The 20,206-nt window shown below is 40.9% G+C and overlaps 1 protein-coding gene across 1 annotated transcript in view; it reads right to left on the reverse strand.

Moving 5' to 3' along the window:
* Positions 1 to 2,620: 2,620 nt before the first annotated feature.
* Positions 2,621 to 20,206, reverse strand: part of STN1 (STN1 subunit of CST complex) — a 45,646-nt gene continuing 28,060 nt past the window's right edge. Inside the window, exons 8-10 of the mRNA XM_008490434.2 lie at positions 14,398 to 14,520; positions 13,745 to 13,817; positions 2,621 to 6,858 (exon numbers count right to left, since the gene is read on the reverse strand). Coding sequence (XP_008488656.1) covers positions 6,701 to 6,858; positions 13,745 to 13,817; positions 14,398 to 14,520 — 354 coding nt within the window. The 3' untranslated portion in view covers positions 2,621 to 6,700. The remainder of the gene's footprint in view (positions 6,859 to 13,744; positions 13,818 to 14,397; positions 14,521 to 20,206) is intronic.

The raw sequence follows: 20,206 nt of genomic DNA on the forward strand, positions 1-20,206 counted from the left end.
AGTACAAGTCCTCACTTTCATTACGTGCAACACCTGTTGCTTGTTCTAAAACAGATGTCTAAAGCATCATTAAGCAATTCTTAGCCTTTTTCAATGGGACTAATTTCAAACAGCTTTGAGCTCCCTCAGCTTCCCCTGTACTTCTCATCCTTTCTTACATTCAGAGTTCCAACAAAAACTCCTCTCTGTATCGGTTTGCTCCTATTATGTTTGTCCTGGATCACTGTACTCACAGAAGGATGAAGAGAAACTACAGCTACTTTGAACAAGGCATTAATTTCAAGAAACTTCATCTGAGAAAAGAAGACAATGTGAGGGGAAAAAAACATGAGAAAGTATTAGTCAGCAGTGGAGGCAGCTGTTTCAGTACACCAACTAGCTTCTTACAGCTAGTTTTTTTATTTGGAGGGTTTTTTTTTTGTGGACACTACAGCAAAGAAGAGTTTTTCATGCATGCAAGGGCAGCTCTTAGGCTCTCAATATGAATGACTTAAATATACCACCGTGATATGTGAGTAAGGTCTCTGGTCCTGCAACGGTCCATGAACTTCTTAGACCAGTGACAGACTTGGCACAAGCTTCATTTAATCACATTGGCTGCTAGGCAGTGATATATATTTGCAATTTATCTTACCTTGTTCACAGCATTGGTGGGACAACTTTACTCTCTGCTTTACTTTCAACTTGGGAAATTTAAAAGATCTCAGCCTAGACGTCCAATGGAAGCAGTGGCTTCCAGATTTAAAGAAAGATGAGCAGATGTTTTACATTCTTGCAGATTCAGTTTGTTCATCCCAGGCTAAGGTGGCAGAATTCTAGCTGTTAGGGAAGGAGCATCCACTCTTCCAATCAATAACAACAAACAAGCTAAAACAGGAGCTGCAAGACATGTTGTGCCAGGTTAATTGGCACTGCACTGTTCAGTGGTTCAACACTTACTGAAAATCATTCCTTTAGGTTATTTCTTTCACTAGCAAATTCCTGGTTATATTATGTTCAGGCAGACTTGCTAATCTGGGCTGGTTTCAGCTTGTAAATTACGGTGACTACATTAGGATGGTCTCTATCACACATTTAAAAGATATTAATGGGAATTGCCTAGTGGCATCCCTAACAATCAGTTGCTCACATTTGCTGAGTAACTTTACCAGATTTTAACATTTTGTAGTTTCTCATAATATCTGCATTGGGGTGATCTCTGTGAGCAAACTTCAGGAAAAACAGTCCAGTAATCTCTTAAAGACAACTGCAGTAATAGCACTTCTTGTGGCAGCTGAAGTTACAAAAATTAGTTCCTTGGGGATGTTCTGTGTGTGGTTTTCTTAGTGCTGTATGACTGACGTTCTTCTTTCCCATTAGTGGAGGTAATGATACAGCCTTCCACTCTTCTACCAGTGCCATCCATTTTCTAAAAATGTGCAAGACCACAAGAGTTCAAGGTCCTTCAGCCCTCTTAACCAGCCAACAGATTACAAAGTCACTCAGGATCTCAGGATGGTGGGACAGAAGAAGTTGACAAATGCCCAGACATACATTATAATATAATCAATCTTTCCCTAAAAAAAAAAAAAAAAAAAAAAAAAAAAAAAAAAAAAGAAAGAAGGAAAGGAAAGGAAAGGAAAGGAAAGGAAAGGAAAGGAAAGGAAAGGAAAGGAAAGGAAAGGAAAGGAAAGGAAAGGAAAGGAAAGGAAAGGAAAGGAAAGGAAAGGAAGAGGTAAAAGGAGACACACACTTATTTAGTAGACAAAAACTAAAAGTTCACAACTTTACAGACCATGTCTGCAATGATATCTGTGCAAGGATGTGAAAGTGGCAGGGAGAGGCAGATGACTCCTGCCACAGGGGTGATTTGTGCTTGTTCAGGCTTGGGCATGATGCAAGTTTTTTTATTGTTAAATAACACTTACTTTGCACTTGGAAGAGAAGAAGTGGGTTTGACTAGGATCCATGGTGCAGAGATGAACCATGAGACTGTAAATGAAGTGAAGGGCCTGAGAGGAGAGCAGGAGCAGATGAAAGAAATTAGGGGGAAAAGCTTCTGTGCCTGACAGGGCATGTTCCTGATAAGGAAACCCAAGATCTTTGACTCAGCCTTTCCCTGCTGCCAGCAAATATCCACAAAAACGTTTCTGTAATGCTGGGGCTCCTGGAGGATGGTAAGCAATTATTATAACTATTTCTTTATGTTTGTGGCTGAACTTCTGTTTGCTCCCTAGCCTGTAGCGTTGGGGCAGGAGGGCTGGAGACTGTGCTGAAAGATGTCAATAAAGAGCATAGCACTGCACTGACAGGAAGTTTCAAAATTCAGGTTGCCCATGGGATCTGAACTTGCTCCCCTCCCATTTAGAGCTAAGTATAAAGATACAAATCTTTGCTTGGCACATCTTTTCCCCACAGGATCAGCTTACTCCCAAAGTAAACCAAACTGCATTTCTCTGACAAGCAGATATTCAATACTTTGTCTCATAATGCTCCATGTGGCTCCATGCCTTACTGGCTGTTCACTGATGGATTCTGATTCTGAATAATGAATTAGCACCTATTTCTATTTATGGTGTTCATCACTGGAACATGCAAGCGCAGGCAGCTCCACAAAAGTAACAGCTTTCAGTCATGTAGCCAATCTTTATATTTTTCATTTATTACTTTGAAAGAAAAGCATCATTTCACAAGTAGCTTGTTCAAAACACATACCCTCATGGGTACAAATTTACAGTCCAAAGATTTGAGAACAAGAACGCTCAGAATTTACCTAGATTTCTATTTTTAAGACATTATTTAAGAAGTCATAAGAGGATTCCAGAAAAAATATTTCATACAAATAAAACCAGGAAGACCATCATTGCCTCATAGAACCTGGAGAGCAAAAAGACAAGACAGGCAAAGCAATCAATATCCATGCAGAGGCAGAGAAAAAGCTAATAGCAAAAGTGGGGCTTGGATAAGAACTAAATCCCACTCCATCATCTGTCCATTCATCTAGTCCCAGAGTTGTTCTCTAACAGCTCCCAGCAGTAGATCTCAAAAACTTTTAATGACTAACAGTAGGAAAAAGTGGGGCTTATGCCCTACACAGGAAGCTGTATTACCTCTAGTTTACCAAAGAGGAAAATGGAGGCATGAAGCAACCTCATACCTCTTCTCTCACCTAAGCAGACGGTAGGGACTGAAGGTAGATTTGTTCCTCTACCAGAAAATCAATCACCTTATATTTTGGTAGAAAAGAATATTAAGATTCTCCGATAATTTTTATGTGTAAGCTCTGCATTTCTATGGAGACATGCCACTTTAAGGTACCATAAAAAGGCTGAGAGCTTTCTAAAACTCCATTTCACTTATCCGCCTTTTACTGTCATAACTGTTTCTATGGAAACTGGAACTGGCCATGAAGTAGTCCTACAATGTGAATTTTCAGTCATCAGTTTTACAGTAAAACAAAAAAGTACAACCTTCAAAGCCTTTTAATAAACCAGTAATAATTGTGTTGTCTAATGAGTTTTTGAATTAAACAAAACGAAACAGTGTGCTTTCACTGAATGTTCACACAATATTTTGTGGGTGTGGTGTAAGTCTAAAAATTTTAACAGAATGTATGACATGACTCTCTTGGTTAAGGATATGATCTTTAAACAGAGAGACAGTTTACTAGCTGTAAAAGCCCCAGTGTGTTTAGTTAGACTTACATAAAGGTGACTTATACCAATATGGGTATGTCTAGACTCCTGTCACAGAAGTATACTGTAGAGATACTGAGTAAATGGGTAAATCACCCTGCAGTGAGCTCTTTGCTCCCCCAGCTAGCTGTGGTACTTGTGTGCAGGCACATGCATACAGTATTCCCTGTAGGTACAGAAGAGGGAATGCACTCAACCAAAGTGTCAGTGTGTGTAGGGTGGCTACGGTGGAAAAATTAAAGCATGCGAGCTTAAGGCACAACTATTCTGTAGAATCTCCTCCATTAATTTTACTTTAACATTTCACTCTTGTAAAAACTGTAGGCTCCCTTATGTTCATCCACATTTCCCTGAGTTAAGTGAGAAAGATCCCTTTTTGCTGTTCTTGGGAAGCTATCTTCAACAGAATGCACCCTTAACCACAATAGTCCAGCATCACCAGCAAGGAGCAGCTTAAAACCTCCCAAGGACAGGTTCTTTCCAGGATCACTTCTCTGTCTTTCCTGAGATGAACTCTTTCTACCTACTCTCCAACCCTTCACAGTTGATCAGAGCTTTTAAATTGCAACAAATAGAACAGAACAGAGAGGGAAGATACTTTGTGTCTGCAACAGCCTCCAATGCAAAGTAGGCAGCCAGGGGTTTTAGGCAGACTTTACACACAAAACACACCTAAATCACCTAACAGACATCAGATGCTATGTGTGTGACTATTGAAGCACCATAGGACAAAGATGTAATCCTGCTTTGGTAGGAATTTATTTTAAAGAGACCTTAAAGAGCAATACCATATCCAGACTATCCTTTCTTCCATGATCCAGCTGAGCTCTTCCCAAAACTCATCCAGCCCACACACTTGGCTAACACCCTCAGGAAAACCAGAATCTTTCGCTCTTCTAACCTAAGAGAAGAGATCACCTTTCCCCACTGAGCTAGCAGTGTTATTTTAACCCTTTCCCAGCAAAATCAGATTCTGCTAATATAGTACTTTAAGAAAATGGCCAAGTCAGTTTCTTAAATTAGATGCCATGCTCTTCCATATAGTCTAAGACACCACATACTTTCCTTCACAACATACTCAAATTCATGGCAAGTATGTGACTTAACCATATACTTGATCATGGGTAACTCATGGAATGAGTCTGAATTTAGGAATCACTATTCCAAACTCCAGCTCCCACAGACAGACTTTGGTTTTAAGTATCATTTCAAACTTATTAGTAAACAGTACAAAAATCTGAGAAGCACATCATCCCTGTGGCCACCCAGAATTTAAATTTGCAGTTCCCCTTAGTACCACTCTTTCAGAATGTGAACTTTCTCTGCTTTCCAGAGACGTTTGTTGTATGGGGGGAAGACCTCTGCAATTCTTTCTTAAGCCTCTTCTCTTTTATTTCCTTCTGCACAGGCATATCCTTTCAGCACATGTTCAAGCCCATATTAAGTTTTGACTAGAAGGCACTCAACTCAAAACAGAGCAGCAATGCTAGGAGTGGGGCAGCCTGCAGCAAAACCAAATATTGAGCCCTTCAGCAAGTAGGGAATTTACAGCAAAAGAATGATTCATACATAGTTTTCCACTATGAACAAACACACCATCTCTTTAAGGCGAGAGTTTTCCACAGGCCTCTGAATGTGAATGCCAAATAATCTGTCATGCTTTTTTCTTAGCCTATATCTCACTGCAGCCAGGGCATAGAACGAGGCATATAATATAACAACAAGCCAGAGACCTGGCACACATGGGGCTGCTCACTGGCTTTCCTCATGCATATGGTTTATTTTTCCCTGCTATGTCAATCCTTATAGGGCTTTACCAATACATCTGCCTCCTGGGAGTCTGCTATTTCAACTGTTACAGAGAAGGTGCAGAAGAAAGAGGATGGATGCATTCAATCCTTCCTCCTCCTTTCAAGTTAAAGGTCTCACATCCCCACAGTTTATTAAACAGATTAAGTAAACAGGCAATCCCCTGAAGAATCAAGGATAAATACTAAGGATAAATACTCAACAGCTCTGGACTTGTGAACTGCCGCACGGAAGAGTTCTGATTATCCTAGATCAAATGTCTTGTATGGAAACCTTTTTTAGGTCAATGTGATTTCAGAAATGTCTTCTGTTCCTCTGTAAGCACAAATATAGACACTGTTCTTCCCAAAAGGTGGAAACAGAAGACAAAAGGCAACAGAGAGCATGGAGATTACAGCTGGTCTTGCTGGCTTTTGCATTTTCTTTTTCAAAGTATCTGATACATAATTTACCATTTGTAATCTGGGTAAACAGCAAAACAATGGCTGATTTTGAGACTCCTGATCCGAACAGAACTCCCAACAACATGCATCAATAGCACACACAGTAGCCAAGAGAATCCAGACATGCTTGACAAGCCATGGACAACAAAGCAGGATGGGAAAGGATGCAGGACCTTGTTCCTGTTCAGAGAAAGGTGAGGATTGATTTAGTGGTGGGAAAGCTGTGCACGTTGAGAAATGCATATCAACACAGGCATGGGTAAACCAACATGGACAGGAAGAACAAGCAAATCTTTTGTTTTCTAGCTGTTGTAAAATATACATAAAAAGAAAGATCCACAGCCACTACCATACAGAAAGATCACAAAATCAGTCTTTAAGCCAGAAAATAAAGAGTCCTGATGAGACTACTGCTGCAAACAGTGACTTTTCTTTAGGACTCACTGGATGTAAATGTGTGGACAGCCATGTCACAGCTTACTGCAGGGAAAGAGCCCAGCTTCTTTTCAAGCTCTTCTGCTGCATTACGATGTTCAGAATCATATGGATACAAGTTTCACTAGGGACAGCAAAGACATCACCAAGAATACTACAGGTATTTAGACATTTTCTCTGGAACTGAACAAAACCAGCATTTTGAGAATCAGAATGCTTTCCTCCCCCCCTCCCATATAGATCACACCAGGTAGTAGCAGCTTTTCAGGATCACTCAACTTCTCCTTTTGCCTCCTTAATACTGAACTGATCAGAATTAATATATCTTATATTCTCTTTTTAAAAAAACATGTAATATCCTTCCATGGTGCTGACAACATCACTGTTGCTCTCCAGCAGTTCCAAGACACGGTGCATCACCTCTTCAGCCAGTGAGGGGTTGTAGCTCTGACGAACACAGTTCAGGACATGTAGGAAATGGCAGCCTTTTTCAGCATCTGCAAAAGAAAAAGGAAAATGCAGCCAAGCATGGAGGGGAGAGTTCAGTCTAACTGCCTTTTTTTAACTACTAACTACTAGATTAGTCATGAAAAAACATAGCTATTATTGAGGAAGAATGCCCTAGGTACTGCAGCAGAGATGCATGTATTCAGATGGAAGAATCATAGAATCTTTCAGGTTAGAAAAGACCCTTGGGATCACCAAGTCCAACCATCATCCCTACTCTACAAAATTCTCCCCTAAACCATATCTTCCCCAACACCACATCTAAATAACCCCTAAACACATCTAGGGATGGTGACTCAACCACCTCCCTGGGAAGCCTATTCCAGTGTCTGATCACTCTTTCTATGAAAATTTTTTTTCCTAATATCCAGTCTAAACCTACCCTGCTGCAGTTTGAAGCCATTCCCTCATTCTGTTGCTAATTACCTGTGAGAACAGACCAGCACCAACCTCTCTACAATGTTCTTTCCAGGTAGTTACAGAGAACCATGAGGTCTCCCCTCAGCCTCCTCTTCCTCAAGCTAAACAGTCCCAGCTCCTTCAATCGTTCTTCATGACATTTGTTCTCCAGGCCCTCCACCAGCTTTGTTGCCCTTCTCTGCACTTGTTCCAGCACCTGAACAGATTCATTCCATGCCTTCAGATCTCCAGTTATCAACTGTTCCCACTGACTTTTCTGGGCTGTGTCCAGGTTGTAACACTAGTAATGAGGGTGAAAGATAATCAGTCTTGTAAACTCTAATATAAAGGTCTCATTCAGTACAACCTGACAAAGAGGTTAATAGCTTAAGGGTACATTCAACTGTCCACCTATGAAAGCCAATCCAGTTTCTGCAAGTACAGAAAAAAACAAATGAAAATCCTCCTGCTCATACCAGACTGCAAAAACGTCTAGAAAAGAAGGTCGTGGTCAGGACCTGTATCTCCTTGCGCAATGCTGGCATCTTGTGGAAAAGCTGCTACAGTGCAACTTTCATACACCTAGCAATCCCATCCCCACACTTAACACCACTCAAACAATAGCAAGAACCACAAGATTTCAGTAATAGATTTTATCTCCTTTTAAGAGGAATACACCTTAAAAATATACACGAGAACGTCAATGTAAAAAAAAATTCCATTTCCTAGAGGAATTCCTAGAGTCAAAGACAAAGGTCCTTAATGGCTGCAGTATTGTAAACTTATCCTCTACTGTAAGCCCAAACCTAAGAGGGATGGCATCCCAAGGAGGAGGCTCAAAGTTAATGATCTTCAAAAAGATACAGTGAGGAACAGCTTCCAGGTAAACTTTCAATCCAGACTTTTAGATCATCCCATAGATCCCTCTCCTGAAGGCAACATATTAAAAATAGCATCCTGCAGTCCTCTGAAGAATCCCTAGGGTTCTCCTCAATGAAAAACAAAGTTTGGTTTGATGAAAACAACAAAGAGAATTGTTGAAAAGGAAGAGAACTCACCAAGCACACCTTGCTCAGCCATCTTGCCATGTAAGAAAAGCAGCCTTTTGGCTTGCATGCAGTAAGCTCCAACAGAAACTTCGAGACATCCAGAACAAGTGGTGGATCAGCCTAGCAGAAAAGACTGAACTATGCAAAATTGCAGGTGACCACAGAGGGCTCTATGAAGTGCTGGAAGCAGAGTATGGACCCACACACCAGGTCCAAAGCCCCCTACTCCGTGCAGATGGCCATATGCTTCTGACAGATAAAAACTCCATCCTGAACTGATGGTCTGAACATTTTCAGACTCTGTTCAGCACCACCTGTGGAGTCCAAGGCTCAGCAGTTCAGCACATTACACAACAACTGGTGAAAACCAAATTGGACATCGCCCCTACTTTGGGAGAGACTCTTAAGGCCATACAGCAACTGAAAACTGGCAAGGCAACTGGGGTTGATGGTATCCCATGTGAAGTATGGAAACATGGAGGCCAAGCACTCCATGCTAAATTTCATGAGCACCTTGTGAGTTGTTGGGAATAAGGTGTGCTCCCACCAGATCCCTGTAATATAGTCATCATAACCCTGTACAAGAAAGGAGAAAAGTCAAGCTGCTTCAACTACCGAGGTATAACTCCACTTTCCTGGAAGTGGAAAAAGCCTTGCAAGAATACTTTTGAACAGATTAGTACCTGCTATAGCAGAGGAAGTTCTACCTGAAAGCTTTTGACACTGTGAGTAGAAAGGGCCTGTGGCAAACCTTGGAATGATTAGTATGTCCCCCCAGGTTCCTCAAAATGATCATCCTGCTACATGAGGATCAGTGGGGCCAAGGCAGATATGGCGATGCACTCTCTGAATTCTTCCCAATAATCAATGGTGTGAAACAAGGCTGCGTTCTCGCACCCACTCTATTCACAATCTTCTTCAGCACAATGCTCCAAAGAGCCACAGCAGACCTTGATGAAGAAAATGGCATTTACATCCAATATGGTACAGATGGGAGCCTATTCAACTTAAGGCGACTGAAGGCCCACACCAAGACCCTAAATCACCATGTCCCAGAGTTGCTTTTTGCTGACATTGCCACCCTCATTGCTCACACAGAAGCAGCTCTGCAGCACATAACATCCTGCTTTGTGGAAGCTGCAGATCTTTTCAGGCTGGAAGTCAACTTGAAGAAGACAGAAGTTCTCTACCAGCCTGCACTACAGGAAGACTTCCATCATCCCCACATCACCATAGGTGAATCAGAGTTTAAGGCAGTTCAGGTATCTGGGATGCATTATTTTCTTGGATGCCAAGATGGACAAAGACATAGGCAACAAATTAGCAAAAGCCTACAGAGCATTAGGAAGACTTCATGAAAGAGTGTGAAGGAATAAACACCTGAAGAAAAGTGCAAAGATTGGTGTCTACAGAGCCATTGTACTGTCTGTTCTTTTATATGGGTCTGAATCATGGGTCATCTACTGCTACCACCTGCAAACTCCTTGAACACTTCCATCAGTGCTGCCTCTATACAACCCTAAACATCCCCTGGACTGACTGTGTGCCCAATGTTTCTGTCCTTGAACAGGCAGGGGTCACCAGTACTGAGGCCATGATACTGAGGAGGCAGCTGTGCTAGGCAAGGCAGGTCTCCAGGATGGAGGATCACCACCTCCCTAAGATTGTGCTCTATGGTGAACTTGCCACCGGCTGCCAGAAGAGAGGAGCCCCATAGAGGAGATACTAGGACTCCCTGAAACAATCCTGCAGCTTTGGCCATATTGACTGCCATCAGTGGCCCACTCAGGCCTCCAGCTGGGAGACATGGAGACACCATCCATAACACTGCTGCCTCCCTTGAGAATCAGTCTCAAGGAGAAAAGACAGCACAGAAAGAGCCATGCCTTGACTGTTCCCTCACAGAAGACTTTCTGCTGTGTCTTTTGAAACCACACTGCCTGTCCCGCATTGGCCTTTTCAGCCATCAGTGTGCTTGCAGCCAGCATGGGGAGAGAGAGCCCTTCTGAAATCTTCATTTGCAAAGCCAAGCCATGAGATTGCACACAACTACTCCATGACTGGTGGAGGGATCACCTGAAGATCAGCTGTCCCACTCAGCATTTCCCAACAGACCTGGCAAACCATTAAGCATCAGTGCTGCAGGCTCCCAAACTCCCCAGGTACTCAAATCTGTCGTGTTCTTTCTCCTCCATGGCTAACAATGGAAAATTAGCAAAAATAAGACAAAATCAGCACAAATTGCTTTCCTCCTCCTTAGCTCACATGATGCAAAGTTTCACAAAGTCTCTGAAAAGTTTCCCTGGGCAGGGAGATCCCTGTATTTTTTTGTTGCTGCCTCTGTCTTTATTTTTACTGATCTGTAGTCTAGAAACTGCTAAGCCCCAAAACTGCCTTAGAAGCAGCTGAGAAAAGTCACTGGTGGATAGGAGGCAGCATTGAGTACTGGTACATAGAAAAGTTCAGCCCAGGCTGTGACTCAGTCGAAGATACTTCTTTAGAAGTCAGTGATTCCTGGTGTGATGAAAGACCTTTGTGGCTGGTAGCCAAAAATACATCCACCACCAGATAAGTACAGAAACTTATAAGTACAGAATGTCTTATGACATTCTTTTGTCATAAGAAGGTTGAGGTGCCCATCCCTGATCTGCAGTAATTTAGCCTAAGTCTCAATGAATTAGTTTAGTGACTTAAGTGGTACCCAACAGCACAATACATATCTTCCTCCTAGACGCTAGTAAAAAATGACATTTTGGGGTACCTGCTGGTATATGCAGTCACTAAGTAACAATCCTAGTCTATAACTCAAATTTGAGGAAATATACTCCTTGCAGTGGAATGATGTTCTGCCTCTTCCATTGACATACTGGGTTCTAGCATTGGTCCACCAGATGAGGTAACCCAGACTGTGATAAACTGTCTTGCCTGTTGACCAGTATCAGAGAGGACAGAGTTATAGAACAACTACCACTTGCCCACTGTGGACAGTTCAAAAGGAGTGAACTTTGAGATATTAAATCTCACTTCAAGAGGTTCTTGGCTTTTTCCTCTCTACTATTATCCAAAAATCAGAGCAAATGCATCAAAAAAACCCCACAACAAAACAACAAACAAACCACCAAACCCAAAAAACAAAACAGAGACTAAGTCCACCATTCTGCAGTTCAGTCTGGAGTCAAAATATACTCTCATCCTTTTCTGGCTTTCTTAATACTTCTAGATAGAGATGTTTCTCTGTGACCTGCCCTAGGTAATCCTGGTTTGGAAAGGGGGTTGGACATGACCTCCAGAGGTCCCTCCCAGCCCCTACCATTCCAGGATTCTATGACTGTGGCCTCACATGAGGGCATTCAAGATCAGGCTGTTTAGAATTAAAATTGGAGCGAAAGACTAGGATCGTCACATAGGCATATTACAGACCAGGGTTTGTAGAGTTCTGACTGGGCATGCTGAGGTTTTTGTTATCTGTATAATAGTTCCAGGCAGCAGTGTTAAGCCTGAGAGTGGGGTGAGGCATTGCCTTGAAAACTGGCAAAATAACTCACCGGGGAGAAGGGTTTGATTTATCATAAACAAGTCTTCATGTCATGGAGTAATACCACTCCTGAAGAAAAATGGGTAGGCAGTTCTTGCAACAAACAAGCAAGCCCTTGAGGTACTACCATGTTATTTTCTCACTACAAGCCTGCTCACTAACCAGGGCCAAGGGAGTGGCTCCGACTGCCGTCCCACCAGCAGAGGGGGTCCGACGGCTACAGTGAGCTCTGCGCTCTTGCATCACTCATTGACAAAATATCCGCAGCACCCCCATGGCTTTGATTGAAGTTGCTTGGCTTTCCTTGTCAAAGTCTTCTATCACCAGTGACCAGGACATGGAAACTGTCATTCCAAAAACTAGCAGTGAAAGAGACACTGATCTACTCTTTACAACAGTAAACTAAGTAGGTGGAAAGCTTCAAGGAAAACAAGAGGGGCTGTAAAGCAGTTGCTATTTTTAACCTGCTTGGTATTGAAATCATGGCTTTGAGAACTCAAAACTCTTCAAAGTCTTTTCTGTGATGGATCTAGGAGCTTCTTTTTTCTGCTGACTCCTCCTGACTGAGAGAAAGAACCTCCCAGCCTCTCATGAAGCAGAGTACTATACCAATGTGATAATACACAAGAGGGGAGTTAGATACTAGGTAGTCAATCAGTGCCCTGTGTCAACTGTATACAGGATCTAGCTTTTAAAATGGCATGATTATTAAAAAAAAAAGAAAAAAAAAAGATTTCTAGGAGAACTAGCTGATGCATGAAACAAGCAGAGGACTGATTGTTTTTTACAAGAGGAAATTTCTTAACTCATTACAAGACAGTGTGGTATGGTGGCTTGTTGCACTGAAACAACCTCAAGTAAATGAACCTATCTTCACCTGTATGCCCAGTAACATCTACTCCCTCCATCTCCCAGAGGTACACAACTTTTATCTACACCTAAAAATTTGGTCTACAATTGTACGACTGCTTGACGTAGCCAGCTGAAAACTCAAAAGAGAATACTTCACTTAGTTTTTTGGGCTTTTTTTTTAGTGCAGGATAACCATCATGTCTCAGGTCCTACAAGCACTATTGTAGTTATGATAGTAAAGATGTGTGATTTATTATATGCTTTATGTTCTAGTCAGTCATTTATTCTATAGTGCGTTCTACCCAACAAATAGCAGCACTCCAGCAGCAAGTGATCCCTGCTGATACATCCTGCCCAATTAATTGGAAGAAACTCTGTAGCAATGTACCTCTTTAATTAGCAGACCTTAAAGTCAAGCACAAGCTATCACTATGGCAATAAGACACAATAGGCTTGAGAGACAGGGATAACTCAGAAGCCACACAAGGTACATTATTTGAAAAGAAGCTCATTTTATTAGACTGAAATGCCTGCCTGCAAAGAACAACTGGCTGCACTTAAAATCCACAGAGATATCCTACTGACTTAAACAAGTTTTATTGTTGACTTAGTAGAGGCGGGTATTTCAACTTTCACACTGCTGTGTCAACTTCCCTGTAGAAACTGTACTAGTAAGATTTGCTGCTTACCTAGAGTACAAAGCAACTAGGTGCTGACCTAGGTAGGTGCTGACCTAACTGTGTTGATTTGGTTCCTCCCAAAATCTAAGTATTCTCAAATATACAGATCTAAGATAATGGCTGCCCATTTCAGATCTGAGAGATTTGCTTCCCGCTGGGCACACCTGCTCTTTCTCTCTCCATATTTACAGGAAGCTGCTCTTTCACTCCCACTTTTAGCTATACCAGTTAACTACACCAGCAAATTTGCTCTGAGTTCACAGGTAAGGACAGGAAGCATATCCAATCCAGCAGCAGGAAAAGGTATTGTCATCAATATATCACACCAACTTATCAGAGCCCTGATGACACTGCTACTTACGCCTGGGTTTTCGACAGTCTTCTTTAATCACATCAAGGGTCACTTTAAGGAGCTCCTTATCATGGTCAGTTACCTAGAGAAAACAGAAGAAACTGGCTATTTATAACGGTCTATTTCACAGTAGATGGCATGACTTTTGAAAAGCAATCCAAGGCCATGATTTATTCCAAACTAACACCGTCATAACCACAGCCTGCATTATACATTGCCACCATGATTCCTAATGTTAAATATTCAGTTATTATTTTTACTACCATTAGCAGCATCCATGAGTTAGGTGAAGATACGATATACCAGAACTGAACATCAAGAAGGATGACTGACCCAGTAGAACACCAACTTTCAACTCACTTTGATAAAGAGGACCATCCCAGGTCCCAACCTTCAGCAGCTTCAGCTGTGTCAGCACAGCCTGGCATCAGTGAACACAGACTGCACTTGGAACAGCAGCAGTGCTTAAGTCTGGTGCTAAGAACAACTTGGTGAGTGATACAGAAGTAAGAGCAACAGTAAAGGAAGCTGCAGATCAGACTTTTGAGTAAACAGACAGGACTTGGATGTTCAGCTTCTCTTTCTGAATTATTTCCACAGTTTCTACTGACCATAAAAGTCATACCCATAAACCTGTTTGCAACCACAGCTCAGTTCCTTACATGGTATAAGTCCTTGGAGCTACTAGGTTTTTTGAAAACTATGCCTTTTTCTTGTAGCTTCCTTATTGCTTCCTTAAAAAGACTGTGGATCCTTTTGGAACTGGAGTCACTTTTTGACTTCACCTGGATTAAAAGGAAAGAATAAAGCAGATGGTGAGAAATCTCAGTTCAAGAAACATTGCCAGCAAATGTTCAAGGTGCTTTCAAGAGCAAATGGGCTTCAGGTGATTATGTTACATATTTTTCTTCATTTATTAATTCACAAATCATCTCTGTTATGTATGAACTGACCAACATCCCCCAGATTTAAAAAAAAACAAAAAAACCAAAAACCTTAAAACCAGAAGAATGTGCTGTTCTTAAGGCACCACAATCTTCCTTCTTTGTATCTAGCAGCTATTTGATTATGTACTGACAACTCTCTTTTTGAATAGGTTTGTGATGCTTGCAGAGCATCTGACTGTTTAGCTAATCAAGTTTTGCTCATATTCAGAGTCTTCCTGGTAATAAGAATAGGAAGATAGATATATCAGTAAGGTGATATTCAAGAGGAATCCAAGTGCTGTGGACTGTATTCCCATCTTTTGATTTGAAAATGAGGGAGTGTCCATGGAAAAGGAAGAAACGGGAAAGAACAGTATTTGGGTTTTGTCCCCTTAATTTCCAAATTTTTACATGCATTCTGGTCATGTTCTCAAGAGTTTCTCTGCAGCATAACGGGAAACAATGAAGGATAAAGAGCAGGAAAGAAGATACATGAGATAAAGGAAGAAAGGAGGGGAAGCTTTGAGGAAGGGGGGAAACAAATATCTTGTGAAAGAGAACAATGTGCCTGGAAGTCCACAGCTGAGGAGGTTACTTAGCACAAAGGGTTCTGTGTTTGGGACACCTCTAACAGAGTAGAAAGAGAAAAAAAAAATCAGGTAAAAGTAGGGTTTGCTTGGAAGTAGAGCAAAGATAGTGGAATGTCAGCTAGGGAAGCAGAAAGAAATAATCAGTTGTGCAGAAAAGAAAGCATGAGTAGATAAGAGCAAGACCACAATTTACTCTTCTCCATCTCTACCTATTCTACTATGTCCTTCAGCTTCCTATTTATCTACACAGAATGCTTCAATTCCCCAGCTGTTGTTTCCTAATCTACTGGGAGCATACTCTGCTCCCTGTGGTTTTCTTTGAGAATAGAGCTGTACTGCTTCCCCTAAACCAACATGTGATAACTAGAACACCACCAGAGCAACCAAAGCCAGATTTACCAAGCCATTTCTTCAACTATTGCTGTAAATACTCCCAATCCAATCCTCAACAAAAGTATCAGATTTCCTCTATCATACTTCACTTGCCAGATGCCAGTGAAACAGGCAACTACCATGTACCAGAACAAATTCACACAAATAAGTGAAATAGACATGACATTAGCAATGGAAGAGTATCTCTTCACAAAATGTTTATTTGATCTATTTGAAGTCTCAGGTGAAACTTTGAATGCTTCTAAGCCTGGAAGCCAACATGCTTAACTGCAAATCGTTCAGAGATCCAACAGGGATATTATCACTAGCATGCATCCTAAGTTTCTCCATCCCCTTCTTCCAGCTATTCCTCAGTATTTCAACAGGCCATAATCACATCTCTCTCTCTCTCTCTGCCCCACAGCAGCAAACTATCCTCAAAAATAGTAAAAAATACTTGCTTAGTACTTCACTACAATTAACACAGAACAATGGCTTTAATTCTCTTTTTTATTCAGTTCAGTTTCCTGCTGCTGTTCTAGACTGAAAGGCAGTGCTCTGATTTTCATCTGTCCCCCTGTCCACCACATCAGTTTGGATAACAACAGACACTGCTTCTAACTACAGACTTGACTGTACATCTGGACACCATTCTTGTGACAGGATTAATACCACTACCATATTTTTCTTCATAGTGCCTTTTCTGATGAACTGAAGTAACAAACATAAAACATAGCAGGAAAGGTGAAGAGTGAATACTGTCTAATGGAAAAGCACATTCTCATAGCCATATGTAGAGGCTTTGCTTCTCATTCAAAGGCAGTAATAAATCCTGAATAATCTAAGAAGCTGCTAGCAAAGCAACAAGACTCCGATCAATTTTTAATGTGAAAGCAAACATTTTGGGGGAAAAGAGATAAAAATATCACCAAAAAAGCATAATTATTCAGTTTGGCTTAACACTGAGATCCTGTCAGAGAAGGGAGATAATTAAAAACAGACTCTGTGGGAACTGACACACAGCTCAGCCTGGAAGGATACTGAAACAGAATCACTAAGAATGCAAATCAAGGGATTGACAGAATGAAGGCAGAGGCAGGCTTGGGAGCAAGAAAATAAGTAAGCAGCTGCTACATATCAGCACCCTCTCAGACATACTGCAGAGTACAAGGGAAAGGGCTCCATGGCACAACTGTTCTTGAACAACAAATGAGGGCTCTTGCACTCTTCAAGATCTTAATATTAAACCTGAAGTGGCAGGAGAGGGTCAGGAGGGACAGGTTTGGGTTTTTTTCCTAGGGTGCTCTAGAACATGCTTCCTGCTCCCCATCCCACCAAGTAAAGCAACAGTTAAGGAGATTCTTTGTGAACACAATCTAAAATTACTTTATCAGTTCTTATGGTCCACCCAAAACTTCTTCAGCATCGCATTCTGCAAATTTGTAAGTCAACCTCTTCCCAATCCCTTACCACTTTTTTTTATGCAAAACTAGGCTCTCATTTCCCCTGAACTTTTATCCCCTTCCAAGCCAATATACTTCCCTAAGCTTGTGATTTAGTCTACTGAGCAGAATCTATAGGATACTGAACACAGGTCTATACACAGAGAGAAGAAATCTAGGACTATGAAACCCTGTATGACTTCACATCCCTGGTTTGATTTCAGTAGGAGATTAAAAAACGCTTGCATTTTAACAAAGATGTATTGTAGCTGTTAAGGTAGTTTCTTCTGAGTCACAGCTTATTAGCCACCACTTTATTTTTACAAAGCTTTTCATCTGAGAAATACAGATATTAAGCACTTTAATGGCTGATCCAAAGCATCAGAAAGATTTAAATCTGGATTTTGAATTTACCTTTCACAATGTTCACACCTCGTTTTGCAAAAAAAGTGCTTTGGCATGCCTTACTTTCAGGGTGCACAATCTCATCTGCCATGAAGCACTAATAGCAGGGGTTCTCACCCTCTCCTGGTTCTTTTCAGATAAATGAAGCTGTACATTCCAATGACAAGCATAAAAAATAATTAATCACTTTTGCTAACCTTACCTCTCCCCTCCCTTTCAGCTGACCAGGAGGGAAAAGCAACCATTAAATAACAATTTTATCATTTTACCCTCCCTCCCAAGACCAAACACTTTGTAGCAAAGGCAAGAGAAGAATACATGTCTGCAGAATTAAGTTGGCATTTTAATCAATATATTCCATCTGACGGGTCTCACACAGCTTAGTGGGCTGGTGCTGTGTATCCAGTTAATCTTGGATCTTTAAAACAAGACAAATTCTCTGTATAATCAATAATAGGTCAAAGAATGAAGTGTTACAGGAATTAGGGAGTCTGTTCAAACGCTGAAAGTATGTAACCTTTGGCTCATTATGACTCACAACACACCCTGATGGTGCTAAAGTTTCCTGGTATAACCACACACGAGATTCTACTCATGGAAACTGCCCTTTGCAATTTCTCATGCAATGTAATCCTTGGTTTAGACAGGTGACAATTTCAGTAATAGTGATTCTGGGCATGTCAGTCCTGAAGTCCTATAATAAGCTTGCAATATACCTATTTAAAGTATCAGTAAAGCTTCCTCAAGAGGCAGGAAGACAAGTACATACCATCAAGAATGTATAATTCACTATAACTACTGTACAATGTATAGGGTATATAAGTATGACCAACATTGTAAAACTCCCTGCTTTAATTACTTTTTATTGCTGACCTTGAGATAATACTCTAAATCAAAAGAAGCAAAAACAGCCAGGTCTGAAAAACACAACTGAAGTTATGTGAGCAATCTACTGACATATACAAACTGGAAGGGTAATACTAAAACAGCACACATTATAGTTTATGCACAGAAGATGTACATAAAAATGGTAAATCAGGACTGGCTGGTTGCAAGTCAAATTCAATCCAGTTGAGAAACTGGATGGATGAATTTCACATGTAATTTTCTTTTTAAAAAGGAGCCAAAGGCTTGTCCATTTGCCAATTGCCTAAGTCCAGCAAGTTACACCCTTTAGGTTCTCTAAGCACAAGATAACTTTTTCTGGGGTTTTTTGCTTATAGTCTTTTTTGTGGTACTCACCCCTCTAGTCTCAAAAGCAATTTAAGGGAAAGGCTACACCTTAAGGATAGACAAGGAATTAATTACAAGATATAAAGCTCCCCTGGTTTTAAAAATTGTAACAGATTTGTTAATTTTTAATTACTTTTAAAAACAACAAGCTGTCTAATTTTCTTACCCATCCTCTGTAGACTGTAAGATGAAATGTTTCCTAACACGTTTCTGCATAGGTCATGATTTGAGTTTTGACATGGGCATCTGCTAGAGGGAAATGAACTTTAGAAAGCCAGAAGACTTCTCCCTGGGGAGACATTAGGACTGGAACTAGGTATTGTAGGACATTCATGGGATGTGGAGAAGGGTCAGGTACAGAAATGCTGAAAAGGTACAGGGATGTACCTTGAGCTGTCTCAGCTACCTCCTCCAACCTTCACTTCCTGCTCTGCTCCACTGCCAGTGACTCCATAGCAGCTCGGCAGCTCACCACCTCCCTGGTGAAAATATTCCCTGGGGAATATAATCCGTCCACTATGAGGAACACTGTGCAAGTACTTTAAAAGTTGAGAAAGAGATGGAGGTATCACATCTCCTAGGATTACAGGGAAAGAAAGTAAGGCAAGAAAGGAGTTTAATAGCAAGTGTGCTCTAGAACACCGAGATCAGGGGAAGAAAATTATACATTCAAATAACTCATTTTTTCACATCCAGGAAAACTGCAACAAGTGAACAAGTGTGTATATTGTGGAGTGGTCTAATTACTTTGGTCCACTCATCTAGCTCCTGTCTTTCCAAATAGGCATGAAATATCATTATTCAACAATAGGAGCACTTTTTATGCTTTTGGTTTGACACAAGTCTACAAAGAGGGAAAGAAAGGAAAAGGGACAGATAGCAGATCTATTACACTTATTTTTGTGGATCAAACTGAGTACTTGACTCATTGACAAGTATGAGAAGTGACACCTTCAAGAGACAGAGCAGAGGAACAATGAAATGCATTTCCAGAGCATTACTAGGCACCCCTCTTAAGGCATTTCAGTTGCTTGACAACTGCAGGTTCTTTCTTACGCAAAGAGATATAAGCCTCTTTGCAAGGAATTAATACCGAAGAGCAACAGGGAGAACTGTAATTTCTAAATAAACATCTGTATGCCCAGATTCCAGGGACATACACTCACACCCTTACCTCAGGGTCAGGAGCAACTATTCATTATTATGATAGCTCCTTATGACTGATGCTATATTGTTTTTGTGTGTTTGTTTTTTCCTCTACTGCCTTTCTATATTAGTTCTGTACCAGCTCCTATTTCAGATGGATTTGGAAGTTCTTCCTCTTATTCTTTGTCTAAATGCTAAAATTTCAAAGATGAAAGTTCCCAGTATTAGTCAAAATAACCACTATCTGTAGAGAATAAGAACTTTTAATACTGTTCTAGCTAGCTCAGAAAAAATACCCTGTCCCATATTGGATATTCTAATATCAAACTTTTCAATCAAACATGACAGTAGTCCTGT

Source organism: Calypte anna, chromosome 6 (genome assembly GCF_003957555.1).
Source record: "Calypte anna isolate BGI_N300 chromosome 6, bCalAnn1_v1.p, whole genome shotgun sequence".
Lineage (NCBI taxonomy): Eukaryota > Metazoa > Chordata > Aves > Apodiformes > Trochilidae > Calypte > Calypte anna.